Genomic DNA, 23,955 nt, shown 5'->3' on the forward strand with positions numbered 1-23,955 from the left:
GCGGCTGTTTCAGTTTTGTCCTGTGTGTGTCTGTCCTCTTGCCTTTGAGTCTGGGTGCAGCTTCTCTTTCCCCTGCCTCACCTGCAGCTTCCGCGATGGGCGCTCATACTTCCAGCCCGGCCAGCAGGCCTCACTTGCACCATTATGCCTGTGATGGAACGGCTTAGCCGGAGTCCTGTCCTGATCCCCATGTTCCTGCTCCCACTTCTGATCCTCTCTGGGCCCCTGTTGCCCTTGGCTGTGGTTTGTTTAATGGAGTGACTCCTGTCTGGGAGCAACTCAGAGCTCAGGACACAGGGAGACACTTGTCCACACTTGCTATTTTTTCACCGAAAGAGCCAAACCACAGTGATGGGCTCGTTGGCCTGGCTGGGTGCCTCCCTCATCCCTCCAACCACTAGCCTGGCCTCCATTCCCCTCACCGGCCCTGATTCCCAATGGCCTCTGGTTCAGAACTTCTAGTTACCCATTGGGAGACCTCCTCAGTAGGAGTCTGGCCTCTTATGTGGGGGGAGAAGGACGATCTGGGCTCTGAGGAGGTAGCTGAGGCTGAGAGAGACACCCTGGGGACCAGAAAATAGGCCCACAGACACCAATGACCACACCATATTCATCCCGTTCCCCAGTGCTGGGCACAGAGTAGGTCCTAAAAGAATAATAATGGTTGAATGGATGATGGATGGATGGATGGATAAGCAGATGGGTAGATGGGAATGAGTGGAAGGGTAAATAAAGACTCAAGTAGACATTCTGATAAACCTAATCTGATTTCTTGGTCCAAACATGGGAAAGAAGGAAGGGGAAACCGAGGCCTAGCAGGTGCATCCAACTTATCCCTGAGTTTAAAGGAAATCTCTTCTCCTGGGCCCTTTGCAGTAGGTCTTTGAGCCTCCCCTGGGAGTCTGGGGTTGGGTGAAACCGGCCTTTTCTCCATCCTCATGTTTTCCTTCAGGCTTCTCTGCCCATTGGAAAAGGTGTCCTGCAGCGGGGCAGGGTAGCTCTGAGCAGGGAGGAGGTGGGTGGGAAGGGAAGCGGCTCAGGCTGATGGGGGTGCCACGGAATAGGACGCTGGAGACAAAATGCGTTAGTCTGGGGCTAGAGCAAAGTGTTACGTGCTTGGACCAGGAGATGGAGAGCAATTCCAGTACCTAAAACTGGGGCGTGACATAGTGGGCACTTAGTATTTATTGAATGAATGAATGAATAAAATATTTCTATGTCATCTTCTCTCTAGATAACATCCCCAAATCCTTTTCCAAGGGTATATAGAACTCTCAAGAGCTCTGGACCACTGAGGACCTTCCTCTGTGGGTAGAATGAATCAGGGTCAGCAGCCCTGTTGAAGGAAGAGGGACAGTGTCACCTCCAGCCCCATCCAAACTCTTTTCACTCACCTGCACTACCCAGGGTCCCCCTCCCTCATCCTCCTCCTCCAGCCCCACCACTGGTTACCATGGTGCTGATCCGGAGGCTGGGGGCACCAGGAGGGAGGAACACAAAGCTGCCGTGTGCACACGCATGCACGTGTGCGTACAGGAGTGGCTGCGATGATCTCAAGCTCCAGCAAAAGTCCTCCTCACCTCACTGGCTGGGGCACAAGGATGGTGTTTGGGGCTGAGGGTTTAGGAGGGGGCGGCTGATCTTCTGGCAGGAAGGGGGCTTGATTGATGAGATAGGCAGCTTCACACCACCAAGGCCACAGCTGTGGGACTCGGAGACCCCCATCCAGGGGTCCTGTCTCCAAACCAGACCTTCTCTGGTGCTGAGATCTTCAGGGAAGGAAGTGCTCGGAGCTCCTCAGGGGGCCTTGCTGCTGGGACGCGCTCCTGAAATTTAATCACTATTCTTTGCCGCACTTTGCCTTGGGAGAGTCCAAGTGGGGGCCTTCCCTTCAAATTTATCCATGGTCGAAGCTGCCTTCTGCATTAGACCTAGAAAGCCCGGGTTTTGAGGCCCGAGGGGGCCTGCTTCTGGCCTGTGCTGAGCCCATTTTCTGAGCAGACACAGGAGAACTGTTGGCTCAGGCCAGGCAAGGCCTCCTGAGCCAAGGGAAAACAATTAGGAGTAATTACCATCAAGAGAGGCCCTGGCGAGGGTGAGAGTGGGAAAGGCCGTCTGTTTAAGAGGAAGCTGAAGGTGGCAGGCTGATTTTGGGGAAAAAATCGGAGACAGAGGGTGGCAGGGAGGGTTGAGAGTGTGTTGCCTTTCTCCTCCAGTTAAGGGAGCAGGGCCCCTCCCTGGCGGCCTCTGCAGGGGCTCTGTGTCCGGAGGTGGGAGGGGGAGCAGGAGGGCACCGGGCTCTGCATTCCTGAGATTCTCAAACCAGTCAGAACAGAATGGCAGAAGAAACCCCATACCGAGGGGACAGAGCCTGAGACACAGACAGAAAGGAAAAGATGAAATGGAGCACCCTGGAGCACCCCAAGTTCTCGAAATGTCCCTCCACGCACACCCCCAATTCCCCAGACCCTGTGGGGATGCGCCGGGTCTGCTTCATGTCTCCCTCCTCACCCCATTCCTTTCCTTAGCCCTTCCCCTTTTGGGGTTAGAACCAGAGGCCTCAAAGGAAAATTGTTGCTAATATGGGTGACCTAGGGTTGGGGACAAGAGAGGAAGCAAAAGAAAAAGAGTAGTTGGAGGAAGGGCTCTCAAAGGAGGAGGGAGGGAATTCCTTAGTACCCCTTTCTAGACAAGCCAAGAGGAAGTGACTCCAAAAGGAGGGAGACCCTGCCATTCTCCTTGACCTTCCAAATTAAGGTGAAGAGACAAGCAAGGGCCTCAACCCTGCTCACGAGAGAAAAGGGGGCGGGCTGGCCCTTGCCGACCTCATGGGAGGCTCTTTTTGGCTTCACGCTGGTGGAGCCCCACAATGTCTAGGTCAGGTGTTTTCCCTGCTGAGACAGAGCAGTGCTGGCTGTGTGAAGTGGCAGGCTGTGGGCTTCAGAGACACACACCCGTGGCTTGGAGTTCCTATTTCTATCCCTGACAATCCGTGGTGAGACTTTGGGTCAGTTATTCAATCTCCATGTGCCTTGTTTTCTCGTCTGAGAAATGGGGACAGTAGTACCTACATCATACACTTGGGAGGATTAAATGAGATAATGCATGCAAAGATTTGATACATAAGGCTGGGGCCAGGGCCTCAATAAATGGTCACTCATTATTATTGGAAGAAGATAGCTCTAAGTGCTAAGTGGATGATGAATTTAAAGCCAGAGACCCTGGGGGAGGAGGCACTGTGACCCGACACGAGGAAGTGAGTGAGGCCTTGAGTAGGGTGGAGGCTGTCAACACGGGAGGGAAGCACTGCTCAGAGATGCTGTTCACTCCTTTAGCAATTCTCTCCTTCAACTCTTTTAGGCACCTGGGACGCAGCAAGAACAGAATAGACATGTTAGTGAGAGACAGATGAGTAAATAATATAGTCAAATATGAAATGATATGGGGAAAACACGAAGGGAGTTAGAGACCATGAGAACTGGGACGTGGGGATGACGAAGGAAGTGAGGGAGTGAGTCAGGACAACATCTGGGGAAAAGCCCTACAGACATAGGAAGCAGCAGGTGGAACGGCCATGAGGCAGAAGCAAGATTGGTTTGTCAGACACCAAGGAGGCCTGTGCTGCCGGCCGAGAGCAGGAGCCCAGGCCGAGCGGTGGGGACGCTGTCAGAGAGACGGTGAGCCACCCCTGCAGGGCCTCACGGGCCCCTGTAGGCAGAGTTGGCCAGGGATGGGCTGATGGGAAATGGGGCACAGGGATACAAAGAAGCAACACATCTTTTCCTGGGGTTCAGAAGAGCATCTGGAACACGAGTTCCTTAAGGAACATGAACCCCACCCTCTTCCCTTTGTAACTTTCTGCAGTGCCCAAGACCAACCCAGTGGGCTGCGGGCAGAGGCTGAGTCTGACTCACAATCAGGACCCCACTTTGAGGGAGTCTTTTCCGCACCTGTGGACAGACATGCAGACCCAGGCAATGGTCAGCTGTCTTTAACCACACTGGGGAATCAGAAAATAAGAGCAGCTTGAAGATTTCCCTCTTCACTCCAATCATGTTCAAATGGCTAAAAATCTTAACCATGTGAGAGAAACGTTAGCACACAAGCATGTCCTGGAGACTACAAGGGGTTCTTCTAACTCAGCACAGATAAAACTATGTCACCAGTATAGTGGAAGATTTTCCAGAAGTTGGTGCTCTCTTGTTTGATTCTTTGGAGTGTGAGCTTTACAGGTAGAGCAGTGGGATCACTCCCTTGAGGTTAGATTGAGGAGAAAGGGGTGTGCGAGAGGCTAGGAGACAAGGGATGCTGTTAGCAGAGTGGCTTGGAAGTCCCGACTGGTGTGTTTGGCTCTGGAGGTTTCTCTGGCCGGCTCCAGAGACATGGTCTGGTCTTAAAAAGTGCCAGAGAGCCACGGATTTGCATGTTATTTGTGTTTCAGGCTTCAATTCCAGGTATGTGGAATGAAATGAATGAATGAACAGTATTCAGACTCCTGGTTAAGGGGTGGACACAGGAATCCAGACCACACTGAGGATCTAATCACTGGTCCAGCTTGGATCAGGAGACATAGACACAGACAGAGACAGAGCAAACAGTCAAAGAGACAGAGAGACAGTCAGAGGGACAAACACCATCAAGTCCTTTTTACCAGGGAGTTTCCAGTCAAAGCAAGAAAGCAAAATCCACAGAATTTATTTTAAATAAATCAACCTTTAAACACCAGGGAGAGAGTCACACGTGGTCAGATGAAGGCAACATCATCCCTGACATCTCCACCTCTGCGCCTCCATCATCCACACCCAGCTTCAAACTGGACCACAGGCCTGAGTCTACCTTCTTGATAATGTCCATTGCTTGGTATCTGCCTAGCTTCTTAAATTAGTTAAACTCTAAGGTCCTTGAGAATGGGTGGCTTTTATTTCCTTGGTCACACTATCTCTTTACTCTACCCTCCAGGGCCCCCAAGCCCAGTGCTTAAACACAGGCTTATTAAACACCTAACTTAAGGGGCTCCCCAGAAATATTAGATGAGGCGAATGCCCTCCAGGGACTTAGCTCTGGCCAACAGACAAGACACAGGCAGCATGTGAAAGTCCATTTAAAGGACAAGGCAGACAGAAGGGAGCCACAATCTGTAAGGGATGTACAATTTCACTGGAAATAAAAAAGATGTACACAACTGTACATCACAGAAAGATGTGTGGTTTGGAAAAACATACCTTGATTAGCTCATTGGGATAGAGACTGAAGAGCCCTGGAGGACATGCTGGGCTGCAGAGGAAGGGGTTTTTGTTGAGTGCAGGCTGGGGCTTTAGGTGTGGGGCCACGAAGGGGCTGCAGCCTCACTGCAGGCTGCTGTGAGTGGACCTTCTTCCCCCAACCCCTGCAACATTGGCTCTCTAAATAAATGTTCACATCAGTTACCCCTCCTCCTCCCCAGCAGGCCAGAGAGAAGCAGCTGGCACTCCTGGCTTGGGGAAAAAAAGCACCAAACTACTCACCTGCCCTCAGTGGCAACATAGGTCTTGGTCCATTCCTGGTGTGAGGGACAGATTATGATACATATGCCATGTGGAGTTCTATTATTTTCTGATTCTAAGGGCTGCAGATGTCCAGATAAGAGATTTTACGATAATGTGATAGGGAAGGCTTCAAGGAGGTGAGACTTAGGGGGTGTGTGTTCTGTGTTATTTGTGAAAGGAATAAGAATCATCGGATGAGGGGTGCCCAGCAAACTGAAAACCCCGGGCTCCTTGCACTCCTCTCTCCACACACTCCCCCTTCCCAGCACCCAAGTTCTGTGAAGGATGGAAGGACAACCTCCACAAGTCAAGCAGTTGATGGTGACTCCTCAGCTTAGAATGCAGAAGTCAGCAACTATGGTCTGTTCCATTAGGAAAAACTGACCTGGGCCTTAACTCTAAGATCAAGCCAGTGTTAATTAACACTGGCCTTAAATTTGACTTTGAATCTCTACCTTGACCGATTTCTATTCCAAGCAGCACGATGGCCCTCAGTAACACTGCAGAATCTTAGACCTGACAAGACCCTGGACATCTGGTCCAACCACTCCCAGCTGGAATTACCCCCACCCTCTCCCTGACAGGCCAGAGAGGCAGCCTGCATTAACGCTTCCTCAAGGTATATCTTGTAGCTCAGAGTCTCCTAGTTTCTCTTTTCTCTCCCACAGGGGATGCGTGTGCCAGTGGTGACCAGCATGACCCCACTTACCCTTATGGTATGTCCCTCCCCACCTCCAAAACTGGGAATGGGACCTATGGGCTCTTAAAAGGCAGAGATGTTAGGATTCAATGTAGGTGAAATAAGGCCTTGGGCTATAAGGGGAGATGCTGGGCTGAGCCTTACTTGTCCCTTCCCAAATTTTAGGATGAATTTGAAGCTGTGGACAGTGTGCTCCTTGGCAGGGAAATAGGGCCACTTTCCTGGGAGCTCAGTATGTAGCCTGAGTCAACCACAGGGCCTGCTGTCCTATGCGCCTTTTTCTGACTCTCTTGGATGTGTGAACTCCCAGGATGAAGACATCATACTGCACCTCACCTTGGCCCATCCAGGTGGAGCAGGAGATGACAAAGCCCAAGTGTCAGTCATCTCTCTTACTCGGGGACAAGACATATTTGAGAGCCGGAGGGATGGCACAGGAGGACCAGGGGCTGAAACATTAAAAACACTGGGGCTCTTAAGTGAACCCTCCCTCTCTACCCACTGGAGCCTTTTATGGGCCACGTAAAGCCAGGTGGTGATGGACAGACTATGGAATATGGTTGCTGGCAGTGCTTTTCCAGGTCACCTGTGACTACCCAGAAACACTAAAACTTGCAGCTAGCGTTAGATGTTAGCACACTTACAGGGGCTAAAGAAGAGACGTAAATACCACAGAGAAGTAGGAATCCCCTCATGTAAAGAGGAGTCTATTTACAAAGTCTCCAGGCCAGATGAGGGAAAAGTACTTTTACATTCAACCCTAAACAGGGCTCCTGGGAGCAACAGTGGGTCCCAGGCGAAAAATGAGATGGAATTAGCCTCTGTGCCGTGAACCGTGTACTCTCAGATGGGTGGCATGGCCTAACTTCCTCTGTACGGGGTCCAGGAGGGATTACTGGGACTATGGTTTCTGTTGAAGTCTCTGTATTTGGCATCTAGAGCTTATCAACCATCAAATGCTCCTTTTTCGAGGGAGGTAGGTAATCATGAGCTCTGAGCACAGGGGAGGGGACATCGGAGAAAAGGAAAGCAGTAAGCTTCCGTGTGAAGCAGGTTAAACGAGGTTTCGGTGACATGCCCTTGGCCGTGGAACACGGGAATGTCTTACTCCCCCCACCCCCCAATCATCGAGACCCACTTCTAAATGAAGGAAGTTTCCAGATACCAGTCCTGCTCCTGTTGGGCAGCTCTCTGGGAAGAACAGCCCCCACGATATGAGTCTGGTTCCCACCCTGGACCACAACCCATGTCTCAGCTTGGCCCATCCATGCAGGGTAGTCTCAGGATCAGTAACTTCACCTTGTAGGAAACTGCACTGGTCAGAAAGGGGGGCCAAGTTCAGACAGGCTTAACAATTCCTTGTATATTTTTCAAAGTGCTTTTGTTGCATGTTTCATTTTCTGCTATACATGGCAATAAATATTTGTTGCTTTGGTCTGTACAAAAAGTCTGTGAGGAAGGTAAGACAGATGTCATCTAAACGCACAAACAATAAATACAGAGAACCATTATGTTCTGAGTCCCCCCAGACAATAGCAAGAGAGCCTGAAAAAACTCAGGTCTTTTGATTCATGGTCCAAATCTATACCATATTGCCACCTTTCAAGTTGTCACTTAAACACATTAAGTACCAAGAATAAATGTTCAGGAGTCTCACAATGAGCCTGCATGCCACAGCTTTCCAGAAGAGAATGTGAAAAGTCCCAGCAACTCATATATAGAAAGCTATTTATTTCCTATAGAAAACACCAAAAAAAAAAAAAAAAAAGTAAAGGAAAAAAAGCAAGAAAGAAAGAAAGAAGGGGGGAAAAAAAAAAAGAAAAGGAAAGGAAAGAAAGAAAACAAAGAAAAGAAAAGATGGTCTTCCCCCAAAGGCAGGCAGTATGAAAAAGGTAGGACATCTGGTTGCTGGAGTGGATACAGTAACATTCAGTTAACAATGGAATATTTAAAAAAAATAGTTTTCTTTTCAAATTGTAACCTGTGGTAACACATAGAAAAATGTACTAAACAAGCTTGGTATAAAACAGAGTAAAATTTTCAAATAAGCCCAGGGAGAAAGCACAATGTTGGAAAGGATGAGGTACAAGGGAAGAGGAAAAAGATTTTATACAAAACTACCTATTACAATACAGAAAAAAGTATAAAACGTTCCTATTTTGGAACTTAAGTAGAAAATGACACTGGCATTGGATCATTTCACTATCTAGCCTGAGGAACGCTCAGAGGGTTGGGGAGATTCTACGAAGAACAAAAGGAGTAGCAGTTTTTCAAACTCAAGTTGATCAGTCCAAATTCCACCCGTTTTCCAGTTGAAAATCTTGCCTCCCTCTATAACCTCTACCCCTAAGCCAAAATTTATCCAGGCCTCAAAATATTCTGTTAGGAAGTCCACAAACACCCTACACATAGAGGCTGGGGACTGTGCGTGCTAGAGCTAAATTTGGAAAATGGTAATAAATCTACAGGCTAAAATGGTGAACACATTCAGCCTTTAAAAAAAAAACAAAAACATATCCCTGTGAAATATATATATATATATTAAATTTTCTGTGGTTAGAAACATATTTAGACTAGCTAGCCACAGACCAAACTAGACCTGCATTCATCCAATGCTGGAATTTTATGCTCAAGACTGAGGTCCTTCTTCTTCTTGGTCAGAAGCAGGCAGCAGCAGAAGCGGTGCCTTGTTGCTCCACTCAACCGCTCCCTGGGTGGGTCTTCCCCGCCATGTGCGTGAGCACATGCAAACCTCTGCTTTTAAGGAAAGGACTGCCTGGCACTTCGGGATCCACCTAGGGCTCATGTGTTGTGCCTCAGGAGAGGACGAAGCTACAGATGATAGAACAGCCTTGCACAGAAGCAGACGGATTTCACAAAGGGGCATATAAATAGGAAAGTCCTAGGGGAGGGACTTATGCAGGTGCCCCAAAGTCCAGTTTACAGTCACTTTCCTGATGACACATCTTGAAAATCTTGTGTGTATGTATGTGTGCGTGTATATGCTGGTGGTTTTCATCCCTACCTTTTTGCCCACATCCTTCCCTACCTCTTAGTAAGGCCTAACAACAAGAGTTTATATGAAACCAAGAGTCTTTCCAAGCTTCTCTCAGGCCCCTAACTAGGGACTGAGAGAGGCTGGAGCCCTTTGAAAACAAGATGGCAGAACTGAAGAAGTGAAAAGCAGTCTCTCTCTTCAGCTTCGGGATGTCCCTCACCCCTTTCACAGCACCAAAGTTTCTTTGCAAAAATAGTATCTGAGATACAAAAGGAAAGGCAGATGTGCTTGTGAATGCATCTCTCCAGGGCCTGGTCCAGGATCAAGGACTTAACAAGAACAGAGGGTTGGGAGCAGCTGTTTCCAAGGTCTCCAGCTGTAGACAACAAAGAGCTAGTCCCCCACAAGGTCCATGTCTGCTGATGAGACGGTCTTCACAAGAGCTTTCGGTGGAGGATCTCCCAGACCATCCGCTTCCGGAAGTACGGCATGTGTTGCTGGAGGAACACAGAGACAGCCTTACTTTCATTTCTTGTATGCAGACCCAACATTCCTTTCCTTCTTGAGGTTTTTAACTAAAATAGTCTCAGCTGAATTTCTAACCTTTCAAGTTGCTCATTCTTGATTACAAGTGATTTTTTCTTTCTGTTGCTTTTTTCTATTCCTATCTCTACTGCTCTTTTCCATTGCTGTAACCTTAGAAGTTTTATTGGGCATCACCAGGAGTCTCCAGGCTATACCCAGATGTCTTCAAGAATTTTGAGAATGGTGTCTATCAAGTCCTCTATGCTGAACTTTTAAGAGGATATGAGATCTGAGGCCTGAAAATAAAAAACTCACTTTTTATGGGAAGAGTGATGGAAACCGCAAGAATCAGCTCCACCCAAAGGCTATGGGGGAAAAATCTGATAAAGCCATTCACTTAAACAGAAGTAAAGGGTTAAGTGGAGGACACAGAATAAACCATAATCTCTGGTCTTAATCCACTTTGGTCTCTGAAGGATCATGTGGACAGAAATAAACAATCACAATGAGAAGTGAGGGGCAGGGGAGGAGGGCAGCACAAGAAATTACACCAGGAAATTAAGGTGTGGCCTGTTCCAAAATTCAACCGCTATCCAAATAAAGGGAAACTGAAGCAAACTTGTTCTGGCCCAGTTTGCTTCTTACAGGATTTGAGGTAGGCGAGGGAGATGAGTAGAGAAGGCTCTGCTGTTGCCCAGGATTCCTGGACTACAGTATGTGAGGTACGGTAACACAGGGCGTGGCCCACCACTCTCCTCCTTTCTTGTGACGTGGCACAGGCAGTAACCACCCGAGTTACGAGCCACAGGCTAAAGCAGGCCTCCTAAGCGGAGCAAGTGGAGAGAAAGACATCCAGGCGGGCAGCCTGGAGTCAGGGTGCTCACAGAGCTCCTTCCTGAGGGCTCACCTGTGTGAAGTTGATTGGTCTGTCTTTGGTAATGCAGTCAGCATATTTGCAGGCAAACATGCCACAGTCACTTCCATTCATCTGCTGTGGAATTTCCTGAAAGGCCAAAAACAACAAAAAGGTGACATCTTTCTAAGCTTCCTTCTTTATTAGATTATAAGTAAGAACCAAAGGATACACATTTTATAGGTCTCCTTGAATTTTGAAGGACGACCCTGGTGCCCATCTCAGAACAACAGAGGGCTCAGAGGGAAAAATACAGCATCTCAGTCAGGCCTGTGTACTTCATATTAATCATTCAGCAGACTGTCTGAGACTTCCATGACAGCCCAGGGTGCAAAAACTGGTCCCTCCTACAAGAGCCAATCTGCAAACATTTCCCACAGAAATGAAAAGCTTAGCAAAACAGCTTGGCATTTAGAAAACCTAGTTCTTCATAAGAAATGCACCCCTAGTTTTCCCACAGACAGCTTACTCTGTCTTCCCCATGGAACCAAACAACCAAGCTGAGGTCAGGCTGGACACTGAGACAGAAGGTCCCTGGGGTAGGAGTAACAGCCTTTTCTTTCCAAATATCCTCATTTCAGGACATCCCCCCCAATCAGGATGAAATGTACCTGGCTTTTCTTGCTGAAGAGCTGCCAGCCATTGGTGTCAAACTCTTTCCTTTTCTTGTCAATGCTTTCTTGCTTTAGGTATTGCCTGAAGGTATTGGGAAAGAATGAGATGAGCTTGGGCAGCACTAATGACAGCTGCGCTCAAAGAATGGGGCTGACAATCCTTACTGCACTTATAAGAAAAACAGTATATACTGCTGGGCAGGGGATCTTTGGACTGCCAGGCTTCCTTTGGAACCTCCACAGTTCACACCCGCCCTGTCAATCCAAGAGAAACATGACCTCTGTCTCTGATACCTGGGCTCCTTCTACCTACTGTCCCTCCTGAGGAATGAGTTTTGATTCTTTCCCTTCGTTTATATGGTCCTTTAGAACTCAACCTAATGGAAGAAAAATGTTTCTCTAGCAATATCAAAGTATTTATTTATTTATAGTCTCGATTCTCCTGTGTGAAAATTCAATCCAAATCAACAATTTGTTGAGTGCTCACCTCATACAGAGCACTCTTCTTACGTGCAAACTGCTCACCTTTCTGGAACCTACCTCCTCCTGGCCACTAGAGTGGTACAGTGAGGAGTGTACATTTCAGAAAGAGCAACACATGGGATATAAAGACATTTGCATTCTGGTTCCCAGTTGAGCCACTAGCTAGTAGAAGCTGAGCAAATCAGAGTCACCTCTGTGGGTCTTGATTTCTTCATCTGAAAAATTAGGAGGTTGGAGTAGATGATTTCTAAGTAGTTTCCGTATCTCTATGTAAATACCCACATCTCTATGTATATACCCACTCTAGACCTTGGTGCACCGAGACAGTAATTACCCCCATTAGGGCATATTTTTGGTATTATTATATTATTATTAAACTTTACTTACTTGGATGGAAAATATCCATTCTTACTCAATATAAAGCTTTCCTTTATTAATCACTCCACTGAAAGTATCAGAGAACTGAGTTCAGTAGCTGTAAAAGCACAGCATATACCCAACACCGAACTCTTCTCTTCCCAACTCCCTACTTACAAGAGGATCCTGCAGGCTTCATTATTTATCCCACCCATAGAGTCGTAATAGGTAATATTCTTCTTTCTAAAGTCCACAACCTGGAAATAAAAAAAAAAATCTGTGTTTATGAAGTGAAGAAAACTGGTTTCTCAGCTTTCCCTCCCCTGGAACTTGGAACCCTCTGCCAGATTTCCTGTGAAATCATGACGTGTGTGATGGGAACTCTGGATTATACCATGCTTCATCAGCAGGGGAAAGAAGAACAGGGGGATTATTTACTTAGAACTATAAAGGAGGCTGATTGACTGCTGGCCCCAGTCACTGCCCTGAAACCTTTTCCCAGAATTCAGGGCCTCCATCTGCAGTGTGGGCAACGCTGAAGACACAACATGCTCTTGAGAGAATGTAAGCTGAGTGAAATCATTTCCACAAAACTTTAGAAAGATGGTAAAAGATTCTGGGTTTGGTTTCTTTACCTGGAGAATTTTATTTTGGCTTTATAAAGCTTTTCAAATGTAATTCAAAACAAATTATGGAACAACACTTATACTATTATTAATATATTAAGCTAATGTATCCATGTTCTCATAGTCAAAAAATATTAAATTACCAACTATGGAAGGCAAATCAAGATTAGGCAGAAAATGACAGTCGCAGAAAATGACAGTCGCAGAATATGAGCTGGCAGCATCATTAAGAAGTCACTTTTTCTCCTCATGCTTTGCCCTGAGGCTGCTTTGACTTATAACTCCCTTTTAAAATATTTCCAGAAAAGGAAATTCCACAACTTTCTTCAAAGTCTAAGTATCTCCCACTCTTGACAGGGAATTCACTGATCTATCCAATTTTTAGACAACTAAATGCTACTCTTTCTCTCAGTCACCTAGTGAAAATGCAGAAATAATATTCACTACTGTCTGTGTGCTCAACAATTACATAGATTTCTTTTAAATTTTATCAAACATAAAAGAGGTACTCACAGCAAGACACCAGTGCACTCCTAGGTGAATGGGCACCAAAAGAATGTCAACAGAAAATACATCCACTTTCTTCGTCCAACGTTTCACTGCTTGATAACCAGCAGTTTTTAACTTAGTGAAAAAAAAGGTATTAAATGCGTGCACACTTGGTAACCCCTTCTCTTTACTTCGCTCCATCAGCATATTCATGTAGAAATTGATGATCTATGGGAAGAAAGTACATGTATTAAAATAGATACTCTGGCCTTTCAAAATAGTTGTGTTGGATGAAGGAAGTGTGGGTACTTATATATACATGGTTCAGGATTCATACAGGCAGAAGTTGGCCAGACCTGCAGAAGACTGAAGATTAGGTTAAAAAACTGGAGACTGAGGAGGAAGGGGTGCTACAAGGTGACATTCGGAGAAAGGGAAAGGCAGGAGTACAAGCAGTTTAATAGGGCACATTAGCAGTCCCTTTAATCTACTGGGACTGTAAGAAATTTAAATAAATCCTGAGCTCAGAGTCTAGTGTTAATAAAGCTAAGATCAGCAGTTCAGTCCTTCTAGGTAGGTCTATTGATTTTGCACAAAGATAGAGAACTCTTCTTCATGACTAAAGAATGCATTTTCAGCCTAACAAGTCACCTAGCAGAAGCAAACTGTTTCAGTCTCAGGTAGAACTGAGTGACAAGATAAACCATCATCCATAATGGAAACACATCTCTAAACTGATTGTAGCTCAGCAATGTCTCCTTTACAGAGGCAGACGATGAGACCTGAAAGCAAAATCACAAACATGAACAGTAAAGCTCTCCCCCAGAATCTATATGCTTAGCTTTCTCATTTTTGTCAGTTCCATTTATGCCTTCAATATCAAGTATAAGTGAAAGAAATTCAAATGCTTAATACGGGAGACATGTTAATGAAACTATGTGTTCTCTAATAGTGACTGTCGTCCATCATTCCTTTAGGTCCAGGACTCCTTGGTACTAAAGCTTGAAAGTTACTGTGCCGGAAGTTACTGCATACTTACTTTATGTGGCCAGCTGAGGTCAGGCCAGTGTGTGTCAACTGCAAGGAATGAATGGGCTAACTGATCCACAGCTTGGAAATATGACTAAGAAAACAGGCACATTTTTCAGAATGCTTTTTGGGGACTGGGAAAACGCCCCCGTCCTTTGACAAATATTTACACACTAGGATGCCAGAGCAGTGAGCTACTGCTCAACAGTAGGCAACTACATGCTGGGCAGGCGGCAGGGAACACGGCCAGGAACACACCGGAGCATGGTCTAGACTAGAGAAAGGGCCTACAGATGAGGCTGCCTAGGCAGCTGCAGGGAAACCACGCTCACCATGAGGCAGAGCTGTGAAGGTGGCGGCGGGGAAAGCGAGGGCTAAAGAAAGACACTGTTCTGCCTGCATCTCTGAAGGCTGAGTAACAGGCCCAGAGGGCTCAGGCTGTGGCTAATCCTCTGCCTCGTGTGATGCCCAATAGGGACGAGTGATGATCAATCAAGACACAATTAGAATTATCTCAAATCCCAGTTTTCAATCTAACTGCTACCAAGAATAATGGTGCTAAAGGATGCTTCTAGACTTGTGAAGGCAGCCAGGGATGCAGGAGCATCTGCCCAGAAGGACAGATTTCTAGGCTATAAACTACATTCTGCAGTGAGAGAAAATCAGCAAGAAGGGACTGGTTCCTCTGGGACTCTATCCCGTAATATTAGCCACATTATGAGGCAAAACCCTTTAATCCGAGCAGTGAAGGGAACAGGCAGACAAGCTGTCAGTCACCATACGCCAAACCCTTCATGGGGCAGACAAGTTGTATATTACGACAGGCAAAAAGGACTTAGGGTGGAGGTGGAAGGAACTGCAGAGAGGTAAGGACAGCCAGGCACGTGAAAGCTATGGAGATCTAGCTCCTGCAGGTGCCCATCAGGGGCTCTATCACCTTTGGGATCATCACCTTGAAGTAAAAAGCATGAGCTAAGTGAGTATCGTGCTACACCGGGCTATCCTACTTTCCAGGAGGAAAGAGTTCCAAATACCAACTAAGTTTAGCCGGACCTACTCAGCCTCTGTTGTTTGGTTTCTTATTTTATTATTTTGAGAGAGTGGACTACAAAGCTGAAGACCAACCCAGCTGAACAGGAACAGAGACCTAGTGGTCAGGACACCACACTGAGAATCCCTCTTCCATTGCTTTAGTTCTGCCTCCAGCCAAGGTCTTTCCACTGAGAGGGAAATAAATGGCTTCCTCCAAAGTCAGCTTACTAACTAGCTCTAGGGAGAGATCTGGGTTCTTTTTCACTTTCCTTGTATCACAGTAGGTGGGAGCTCGGTGGCCTCAATGTTCCCTCCCATTAGCTGAGGATGTGTAATCTGACATCTGAGGCAGAATCTAAATCCAAATTTCCCTCCTCAGTTTTTCAGCTATTACTCTGTCCAAAGGAGGGAAAGTGCCATAGTTTAGCCAAGACACAATCACACCAAAAAAAAAAAAAAAAAAAAAAAAAGCTAGGAGTTAGGAGAACAAAAAGAAGCCTACACATCATTTCACAGAGGAGGGCTAAAGATGAAAAAAAAAAAAGAAAGAAAGAAATGAGAGATGGGATCTCAGTGCTCAAGCTGAAAGAGAAGCAGTGACAGTCAGGACATTTGCTTGCATTCTGTGAAGACAAGGGTCCCTCCCCTTGCGTGGTGAGAGCCTTTCTGCACACAGGACTCTTAGCGCCAGAGAACCTTGAACCCCCTTTGGAGGAGGGGCTAAGAGTAGTAAAGCAGCTCTGTGCCCACTGCTTGCCTTGCACTCATCGCTCCTGCTGGGGCCCATGCTTGCCTCTGCTCACCGCGGCTCCCGGTGCCTAAGGAGCTGCCCTTCCTGCTGCCTTCACAGCCTTGGCCATGAGCGCCTGCTTGTCTATGCAGCCCTGTTTGGGGGTGGAATGGTTGTTTATAGTGTCTTGTTCCTTTGTGATTTTATTTGAAGAGCTGCCAGGCCGAAGCTGAAAAAAGCTTCTCTTTAAAAGAAAAGCCCACAATGTTTTCAAACTAAGGACTCAATCCTTTTCCTGTATGTTACCACAATGATATAAATGACTATTGCTATTTGAATCTTCCTTCTCATGCAGTAAACCAGCCAAACTATGTTTTCTCGTGCGTTTAGAAGTAAATCATTTCACTAACAGTAAAGTCCTGACTTTTAACCCTCCCCAACTTCACATTCTGAACCCTTGTAACTGGCTTAGGAGAAAAATGTTCTAAAAGTCCTGAGCATGACTGCTCCTGAGCAGAGACCAAGACAAGTTTTAGGGGAAAAAAGCTGTTTTTCCTACTTTTCTTCTCTTAATTTTCCCCTCTACATCCTCATTCTGATTTCTAAATTTGATCTCTCTTTATCAACCACAAAACCCAAAAGACTAACCAAGCAACAGCACCTGAATATTATGAGTCAAAAGGTCACTCACTTCTAAGACCTCATCTAATAATATTAAAGAAACCAAGAAGACCGACTTCAGATAAACTATGTTACTTCACCCATCACTGTGCCCAGGATTTTTCTCACAAGCAAATTCAAGTAACAAATTATTAGAATTAATGCCAAAGTTTTAGAGAAAGACAGGCAGGCAAAACCTACTTTTACAGAATCATGACAACTGTAATTACTTTTCTCCCTGTGACCTCCACATAAATCCCTGGTTTATCAAAAGGACTAGTGCCAGTAAGAAACACTTTAAAGAGGTAAACTATAATGATGTGGAATCTTCCAATGAGTCATGTTAGAAACACTATAACTTCCATTCTGATCATTTTATTCCACATGTAAGAGTACACAGCATACGGCAGACCCATCATATTCACTTAACTAATTTATCTCATTTTGTCTAATTCCCTCCCCAACCCGTTCTTATTTTGAAAGGAAAACTGATTCCCTGTGCTAGGTTTGTCTAGTTGGATTTAAGGTTTTGTTAAGCTGTTTCCTCTCTCACTGAGAAACACTTTGATTTAACTTCTCCTTGAAAACAATTAATTATTGAGAGAGAGGTGCTGAAATCTCCAACAGTAGTTATAGATCTGTTTTCCCTTCCAGATTTTTCAGGTTTCGCTTCATGTATTTTGAAGTCCTGGTATTAGGTGTGCACATATCTAGGCTGTTAATCCTCTTGGTTCACCTACCCCTTTAACACCATGAAATGTCTATCACTGGTAATATTTCTTGCTCTTAAATCTACTTGGTGCGGTATTAATACTGTTACTTAATCTGTCTTTTATTTAGTATTTGCATGGTATATTTTTTCTATCCTTTTATTTTTAATCTACCTGTATTCACATTTAAAATAGGTTTCTTGTAGACAGATTTTTTTAAACTTATCTGCCAATCTCTGCCTTTTAACGGGATGTTTAACTTACACTGTCCAATATGGTAGCCACTGGCCAAATGTGACTGTTGAGCACTAGAAATACAACTAATACAAATTGTGTTATAAGTGTAAAATGCATATATTTTAAAGAGAAGTTAAAATAGATCATTAATAATATTTTAATACTTATTACATGCCAAAATAACATTTTGTATATATTGGGTTAAATAAAACATACTATAAAAATTAATTTTACCCTTTAATTTTTAATGTGACTACTAGAAAACTTAAAATTACATACGTGGCTCACATTATATTTCTATTGGGCATGATAGGTTAGATTATCTACATTTAATATGATTATTGAGATGGCTGGGTTAAATCTACCATGTTGCCTTTTTTTTTTTTTTTTCTATTTGCCCCATCTGTTCTTTGTATCCCTCTTCTTTTCCTGCCTTTCTTTGGGTTGAGCATTTTTTAATTCTATTTTCTCTCCATTACTGGCTTATTAACTATGCCTCTTTGTTTTTTTGTTTTTATTTTTAACTGGTTGCTCTAGGAGGTATAATACATGTCTTTAATGTGCCATAGTTTCTCTTCACATAACATTATACCACTTCATGTACTGTGCAAGCATCTTAGACAAGAACGTGCTTCCGCTTCCCCCCTCCTTTGTGTTATGACTGTCATACATTTTACTTCAACATGTTATAAATCCCACAGTATGTTGTTTTATTTTTGCTTTAACTAGTCAACTGTCTTTAACTGTCTTTCAGAGATATTAAAAAATGAGAGCATTTCCCCTGCTCTTCATTCCTATGTGTAGATTCAAACTTTCACCTTATATTTTTCTTCTACCTGAAAAAAATCCTTTAATATTTATCATATAGGTCTGCCCATGATGAATTCTCTCAGTATTTGCCTAAAAAAGTATAGCCTTAGTTTATTTTTCCCTTTTTTTAAATTGAAGCACAGTTAGCCTTAGTTTTTGAAGATATATTTGTTGATATAGAATTTAGGTTGACAACTTTTTTTTTCCCCCGTAGTACTTTAAAAGATGTAGCTACATTGTATTCTGGCCTTCATGGTTTCTGACAGATCTTCGTTCCTCTGTATATAAGGTGTTCCTTTTCCTCTGCTTTTATTATTTTTCTCTTTATCAATGTTTTTCAGCAATTTGATTATTATACATTTCAGTAGGTTGTTTCTTCTACTTGGGGTATGCTGAATTTCTTAGCTCTGTCAGTATAATGTTCCCAAATTTGGAAAATCTTTAACCATTATTTCTTTAAACATTTTTCCTAATACCACCGACACCCCACCTTTCCTCCTGGGACTCCAATTACGTGCTTAGACTGCCTGACACTGTCCCAGAGCTCACTGAAGCTCTAGCCATCTTTTTCCTGTTTCATTTGGATGGGTCCTATTGCTGTATCCTCATGTTCACTAATTTTTCCTTCCACTGAGTCTGATCTACTATTAATCGGATCTCATGTATTTTTTATTTCAGATACTGTATTTTTCATCTCTAGAAGTTCAATTTGGATCTTTTCTTTATATCTGCCATTTCTTTCCTCATAATGTCCATTTTCCTCTACTTTCCTGAACATATAGAATATGTTTATGTTTTAATATCTTTGTTGGCTAATTCTGTCATTTTGTCTCTTCTGAGTGTTTCCATAGTGATTGTTGTTTTTTTTTTTTTTTTCCCTTGTTATATGTTCCTGTCACTTTGCATGCCCAGGAATTTTTAAATGGATGCTAGAAATTGTGAATTTCACATTGTTGTTGGGTTTTGTTGTTACTAGAATTTGCTGTATTCCTTTAAATATTGTTGGGCTTTGTTCTGTAATATAGTTACTTAGATCAGTTTCAAGCTTTTAAGACTCATATTTAAGCTTGTTACCATGGGTCCACAGCAGCCTTATTCTAGGGCCAGTTTGGCTCCATTCCTGAGGCAATGGCCTACTGAGGACTCTATTCAACACCCCAAGGCTTTTCTACTCTAGCTGGTTGGGACACGAACAATTCTTGGCACCTGTGTTAGCTCTCAGGCTTGCTCTGATTCCTTCTTTCTGGTGGTTCTTTCCCCAGCCTCTGGGTGGTTCCTTCCCATATATGTACAGATCAGTACTCAGCCAAAGATTTGCAGGGGGCCCTCTGCACATCTCTGGAGCTTTCCCTTTGTGCAGGAACCTCCCCTTCAGGATTTACCTCACAAACCGTAGCTACTTTGGCCTCCCTGAACTCTGAACGCTGTCTCCTCCAATCTCCAAGACTGCCAGGCACTGCCAGGTTTTACCAGCTCTTTACCCTCAACATATCACCCTAGTAAGCTGGGAAAATCATAGGCTCATACTTTTCTTTTCCCTCCTGTGAGGAATCACTATTATCCAATGCCTGAAAATTGTTGCTTCATGTATATCTAGATTTTAGTTAAGTTGAAGGAGTAAATCTGATCCAGTTTATTCTATCATGACCAAAAGCAGAAGTCAGATTCATTTATTTACATGCCTAAATAATTTCCATGTATTTATAAATTTATCTGATACTTTATAAAACAATTTTTAGGCCCTCTAAGAAGCAGAATCATTAGGCCATAAAGAGAAACACAAAGCCCAAAGTCCTCTCCTCAGGATCATTAACCTAAAATCCTAAAGCTGGATTCCAGAAGTTATTCAACTCAATCTCCAGGAAATAGTAAATACTTTCTAGTATTGACATCCTTTTAAAAATATTTTCTTTTGTTTCTTAATTGTGAGTTTCAATCTACTTTTGCAACTAATTCCCCCTCTCTTTACTCTGCCCTCTGAAATCCTTAATTAGAGATTTCTATTAATAACTAATCACCAGACCTGGTAAAGAAATTCCCACCTATAACATCCCTGATGTTATCAGCTTTCCCGCCTCATTCTGTATTCTTTACAAGGCAGCCGCTCCCACATCCCAGTTTTGAGAAGTTTCATTTTCTTATAGTGAGGTAAAGTGCTAATCCTATCAATCATTAGCCCTTTGAAGCTATGCAGAATTTAACTATTCACCTATACATAAATCCATTCTTGAAAACATGTTGGAAAGCCTACTGTATGAACAGGCACTACAGCCTACTGCCCTTTTAGGAAAGAGGCCAGAGATAGGGTAGCCTCATGGCTTTCTGTACATACCCAAATACAGAACTTCTGGATTTTTTTCCTTATAAACTAAACCGGATCCTTTTCACTTCTAGGAACTTAACATTCCTTGTCTATACAGTGGTAGAAATAATGTGGAAAAGTTTTAATGTAGCCTATAAAAGGAGACTGACAGGAGACAGAAAAAGAAACGGTTGTGAATGAAAATATCTATTTGAAGCTAGGAAGAATAGGACTGAAGAGAGGGCAAATTACTTACAAAAGACTGAGAGTTCACAATTGGGAAACAGAATTAAGTAAGGGGAGGGGATAGCTCAATGGTAGAGTGCCTGCCTAGCATGCAAAAGGTCCTGGGTTCAATCCCCAGAACCTCCAGTTAAAAAATACATAAATAAACAAACCTAAGAAAAAAAAAGAAAAAATAAATAGAATTAAGTACTTTAAAATGAGTATGAATACTTAAGGATAGCTACTAATTCCCCATAGAATGTTATTAGCTTCTCAAGGGCAATAACTTTCAAAGCCTGAGAAATGTGGTACTTTGAAAAGAGTGCTTTTTAAATAGTTATTAGAGTAGTTATTAAAAGAGTTCTCATTATCATTATGGACAAGTGAACTGGCACCTGCATTCTATGTTAACATTATTCTGAACTCAGAAGACATACTCCTTACAAAAGTTACAGGTAGGTGTGGTAGAGATAAAGTAGACAAGGAATCATTCCTTCCCCTTGTCTCTTCTAAATAATGTAATTTCCATTAACTTCGCTTGCTAAAAATCCAGCCTCTGACAGGCCCAGGGAATGAAAACTATGTCCTGATGAATGCAGCCTCTGTAAGGGAGCTCACTGAGGTAAATGCCACAGTATATAGCAAGAACTCAGCTCATATCCTACTCACTGCTGCCCCCTAGAAGGTTTTGCATAATTTACAACTACAATCCCTATAGAATAACTGGCTCCTTCCCATTTGGCAGTGGCAGGCAAAATATGCCAAGAGACCATAGATTAGTGTCTCCAAATCAAAAATGCTTAATTGGTGGATACTTTTAAGTGTTCTTGATTTTCATTTTGCCTTTTGACTTAGTGAGCTCTTTTTTTCCCCTCTGTTATTTCATCCAGTGTTCTAATATCACTAATCTGAGCCACAAGAAGCAAGGGCTGTTTCCCCTAAAGACAGTATCAAACCATATCTTCCTTATGAAGATACTAGTCAGTGAGTGATGAACTTCTTAAATTTATATCTTATAAACTCACCAGTGGCAAAGAGAATGGGGCTAGTCCAGCTGGCCCCACAGAAAATCAACCTGCTAGACATGACATGTGGCTCTTAAATTCTATACATTTAATCCTAAAACATGTAAGATTCTGAGGTAGCATAATATAATAAATAAGACCCAATGCTTGGGTCTGAATTCTGGCTCTGCTACTTACTAGCCATGTAACTTTGCATGTTTCTTTATCTTTCTGTGCTTTGTTTCTTCATCTATCAAATGGAGATGTTAAAACTATAGTATCCACCTCCAAGGGCTGTGGTGACTCTGACATGAGCAGAACACAAGAAACATTTAGAATAGTGCCTAACATGAGGTAAATGCCCAACAGATGTTAGCCAATATTGTTATCTGGAAAAGTCTTAAACACGTAAGATCAGGATACAGGTATCTAGAATCTCTAGTGCTTACTATCGAGTATTTAAAAATTCTCCTTAGCTATGAAGCTTGAGTACACCCCAGATGTCAAGCAAGGATGCTCCTAGTGGGCCTAAGAAAGGAGGCAGGTACATAAGGGAAAACCCTAACCCAGTTCTCTTCTTTCGCTGCGAAAATATCCTTCTGAAATAAGATAGGTTCCTACAGGTTTAGGAATGGGACAGATCAGTTTAAAGATTCTAATGTAACTAATTTACTTAAAGTAATCAGAACTCTCAGAAGCTGAGGGCCATAACTTTTTTTAAATCAATACATCAAATTTTTAACTTCAGTGTCAGTTTAAAAAAATACCGCATATAAAGTTGGGCTATTTTAGAAAGCTTATCACTCACAGCCTAAGTGACCTAAGTAGAGATAGAAAGGGTAGTAGAAATGGATTCCTATACGGAAATCCCAAAGTATTCCTTCATGCTGCAACATGGTCAGCTATTAAATATTTGCTCAAAAGATGTGGACTGCAGGGCAGGTGCCTTAAAGAGCATGAGAATACCAATGAATGAATGTCCTTTCCCTCAGTGTCCAAATCTTCAATACATAATAAGGTAAATCAGCAGTTCTCAGACACTAAGGTACATAAATAATCACCTGAGATGTTTGTTTAAAGTGAATTTATCTCTACCACACTGCCTCATACTTATTCAAGAGAATGGAGAGGCCTGTGAGAGCTGATTCTGAAGCAGGTCATTCAAGGACCACACTCTGAGAAACAGTGATATGATGCCATTAGTTTCCATTTGATGTTCAGTCACTATTTGAATATAAAAACAGGTGTGAGATTACCTCATCATTGAGCCAGTTCAGATGGTTTAGAGTTTGAATATCTTTGCGTGTAATGGTCAAACGGAATGCTTCACTCAGAACTTCATCCTGATTCCCATTACGAAATACATTCTTTATTTCTTTCTCCATTTCCTAGGGAACCAAGAAGTGTCACAGAGCAAGCATAAATGGCTTCAGACATACCAATTTCTCACCAAGCCCTGTGCAATCCCCAGACTTTATTTAATCACTAATTGACTACTTAATTCTAACATTCTAGTTTCTGTTCCTTCCAGTAATCTCCCTGATTACTTCCTTCCAGCCTATCTTGTCCACCCTTCTCTTTTTCAGCACATTTCAGACCCTTGTTTCATATTATTCCTAAAGTCTGAAATAACCTGCTTTCAAATTTTCTAAGTCCATGAGAAGACCTCATTATATTTTATGTCTTTGGTCAAACAACTTCCTGAGAAATAGAATCTTTCTCAAAGATAATAATGGAGTAAAGGCAAAAGTAATCTTTTAGACACATTTTCCTAGAAAAATTTGTTTTATTTTTGTAAAGTAAAAATATGGAATTTAGCACGACTCTAATAGATGTGTTATACTCACTAGCTATATGATAGCTTTTCAAACAGAAGAATGAATTAAGGAACAGATTATTTTAAAATGTATGCAGACTTTTACATATTTTCCAAATTTTTATACTATTTTTATTAACTTAAAAAATGATAAAGCTCAGCTTACTATC

At 43.2% G+C, this 23,955-nt stretch overlaps 1 protein-coding gene across 4 annotated transcripts in view; it reads right to left on the reverse strand.

The window, feature by feature from the left end:
• Positions 1–7,570: 7,570 nt before the first annotated feature.
• Positions 7,571–23,955, reverse strand: part of SENP1 (SUMO specific peptidase 1) — a 46,473-nt gene continuing 30,088 nt past the window's right edge. For all 4 annotated transcript variants that reach the window (XM_031462680.2, XM_031462679.2, XM_031462678.2 and 1 more), the window contains 6 exons: positions 23,226–23,357; positions 13,255–13,458; positions 12,293–12,372; positions 11,273–11,357; positions 10,656–10,751; positions 7,571–9,720 (listed from right to left, as the gene is read on the reverse strand). In XM_031462680.2, the coding sequence (XP_031318540.1) occupies positions 9,658–9,720; positions 10,656–10,751; positions 11,273–11,357; positions 12,293–12,372; positions 13,255–13,458; positions 23,226–23,357 (660 nt within the window). In that variant the 3' untranslated portion in view covers positions 7,571–9,657. The remainder of the gene's footprint in view (positions 9,721–10,655; positions 10,752–11,272; positions 11,358–12,292; positions 12,373–13,254; positions 13,459–23,225; positions 23,358–23,955) is intronic.

This window comes from Camelus dromedarius, chromosome 11 (genome assembly GCF_036321535.1).
Source record: "Camelus dromedarius isolate mCamDro1 chromosome 11, mCamDro1.pat, whole genome shotgun sequence".
Taxonomy (NCBI): domain Eukaryota; kingdom Metazoa; phylum Chordata; class Mammalia; order Artiodactyla; family Camelidae; genus Camelus; species Camelus dromedarius.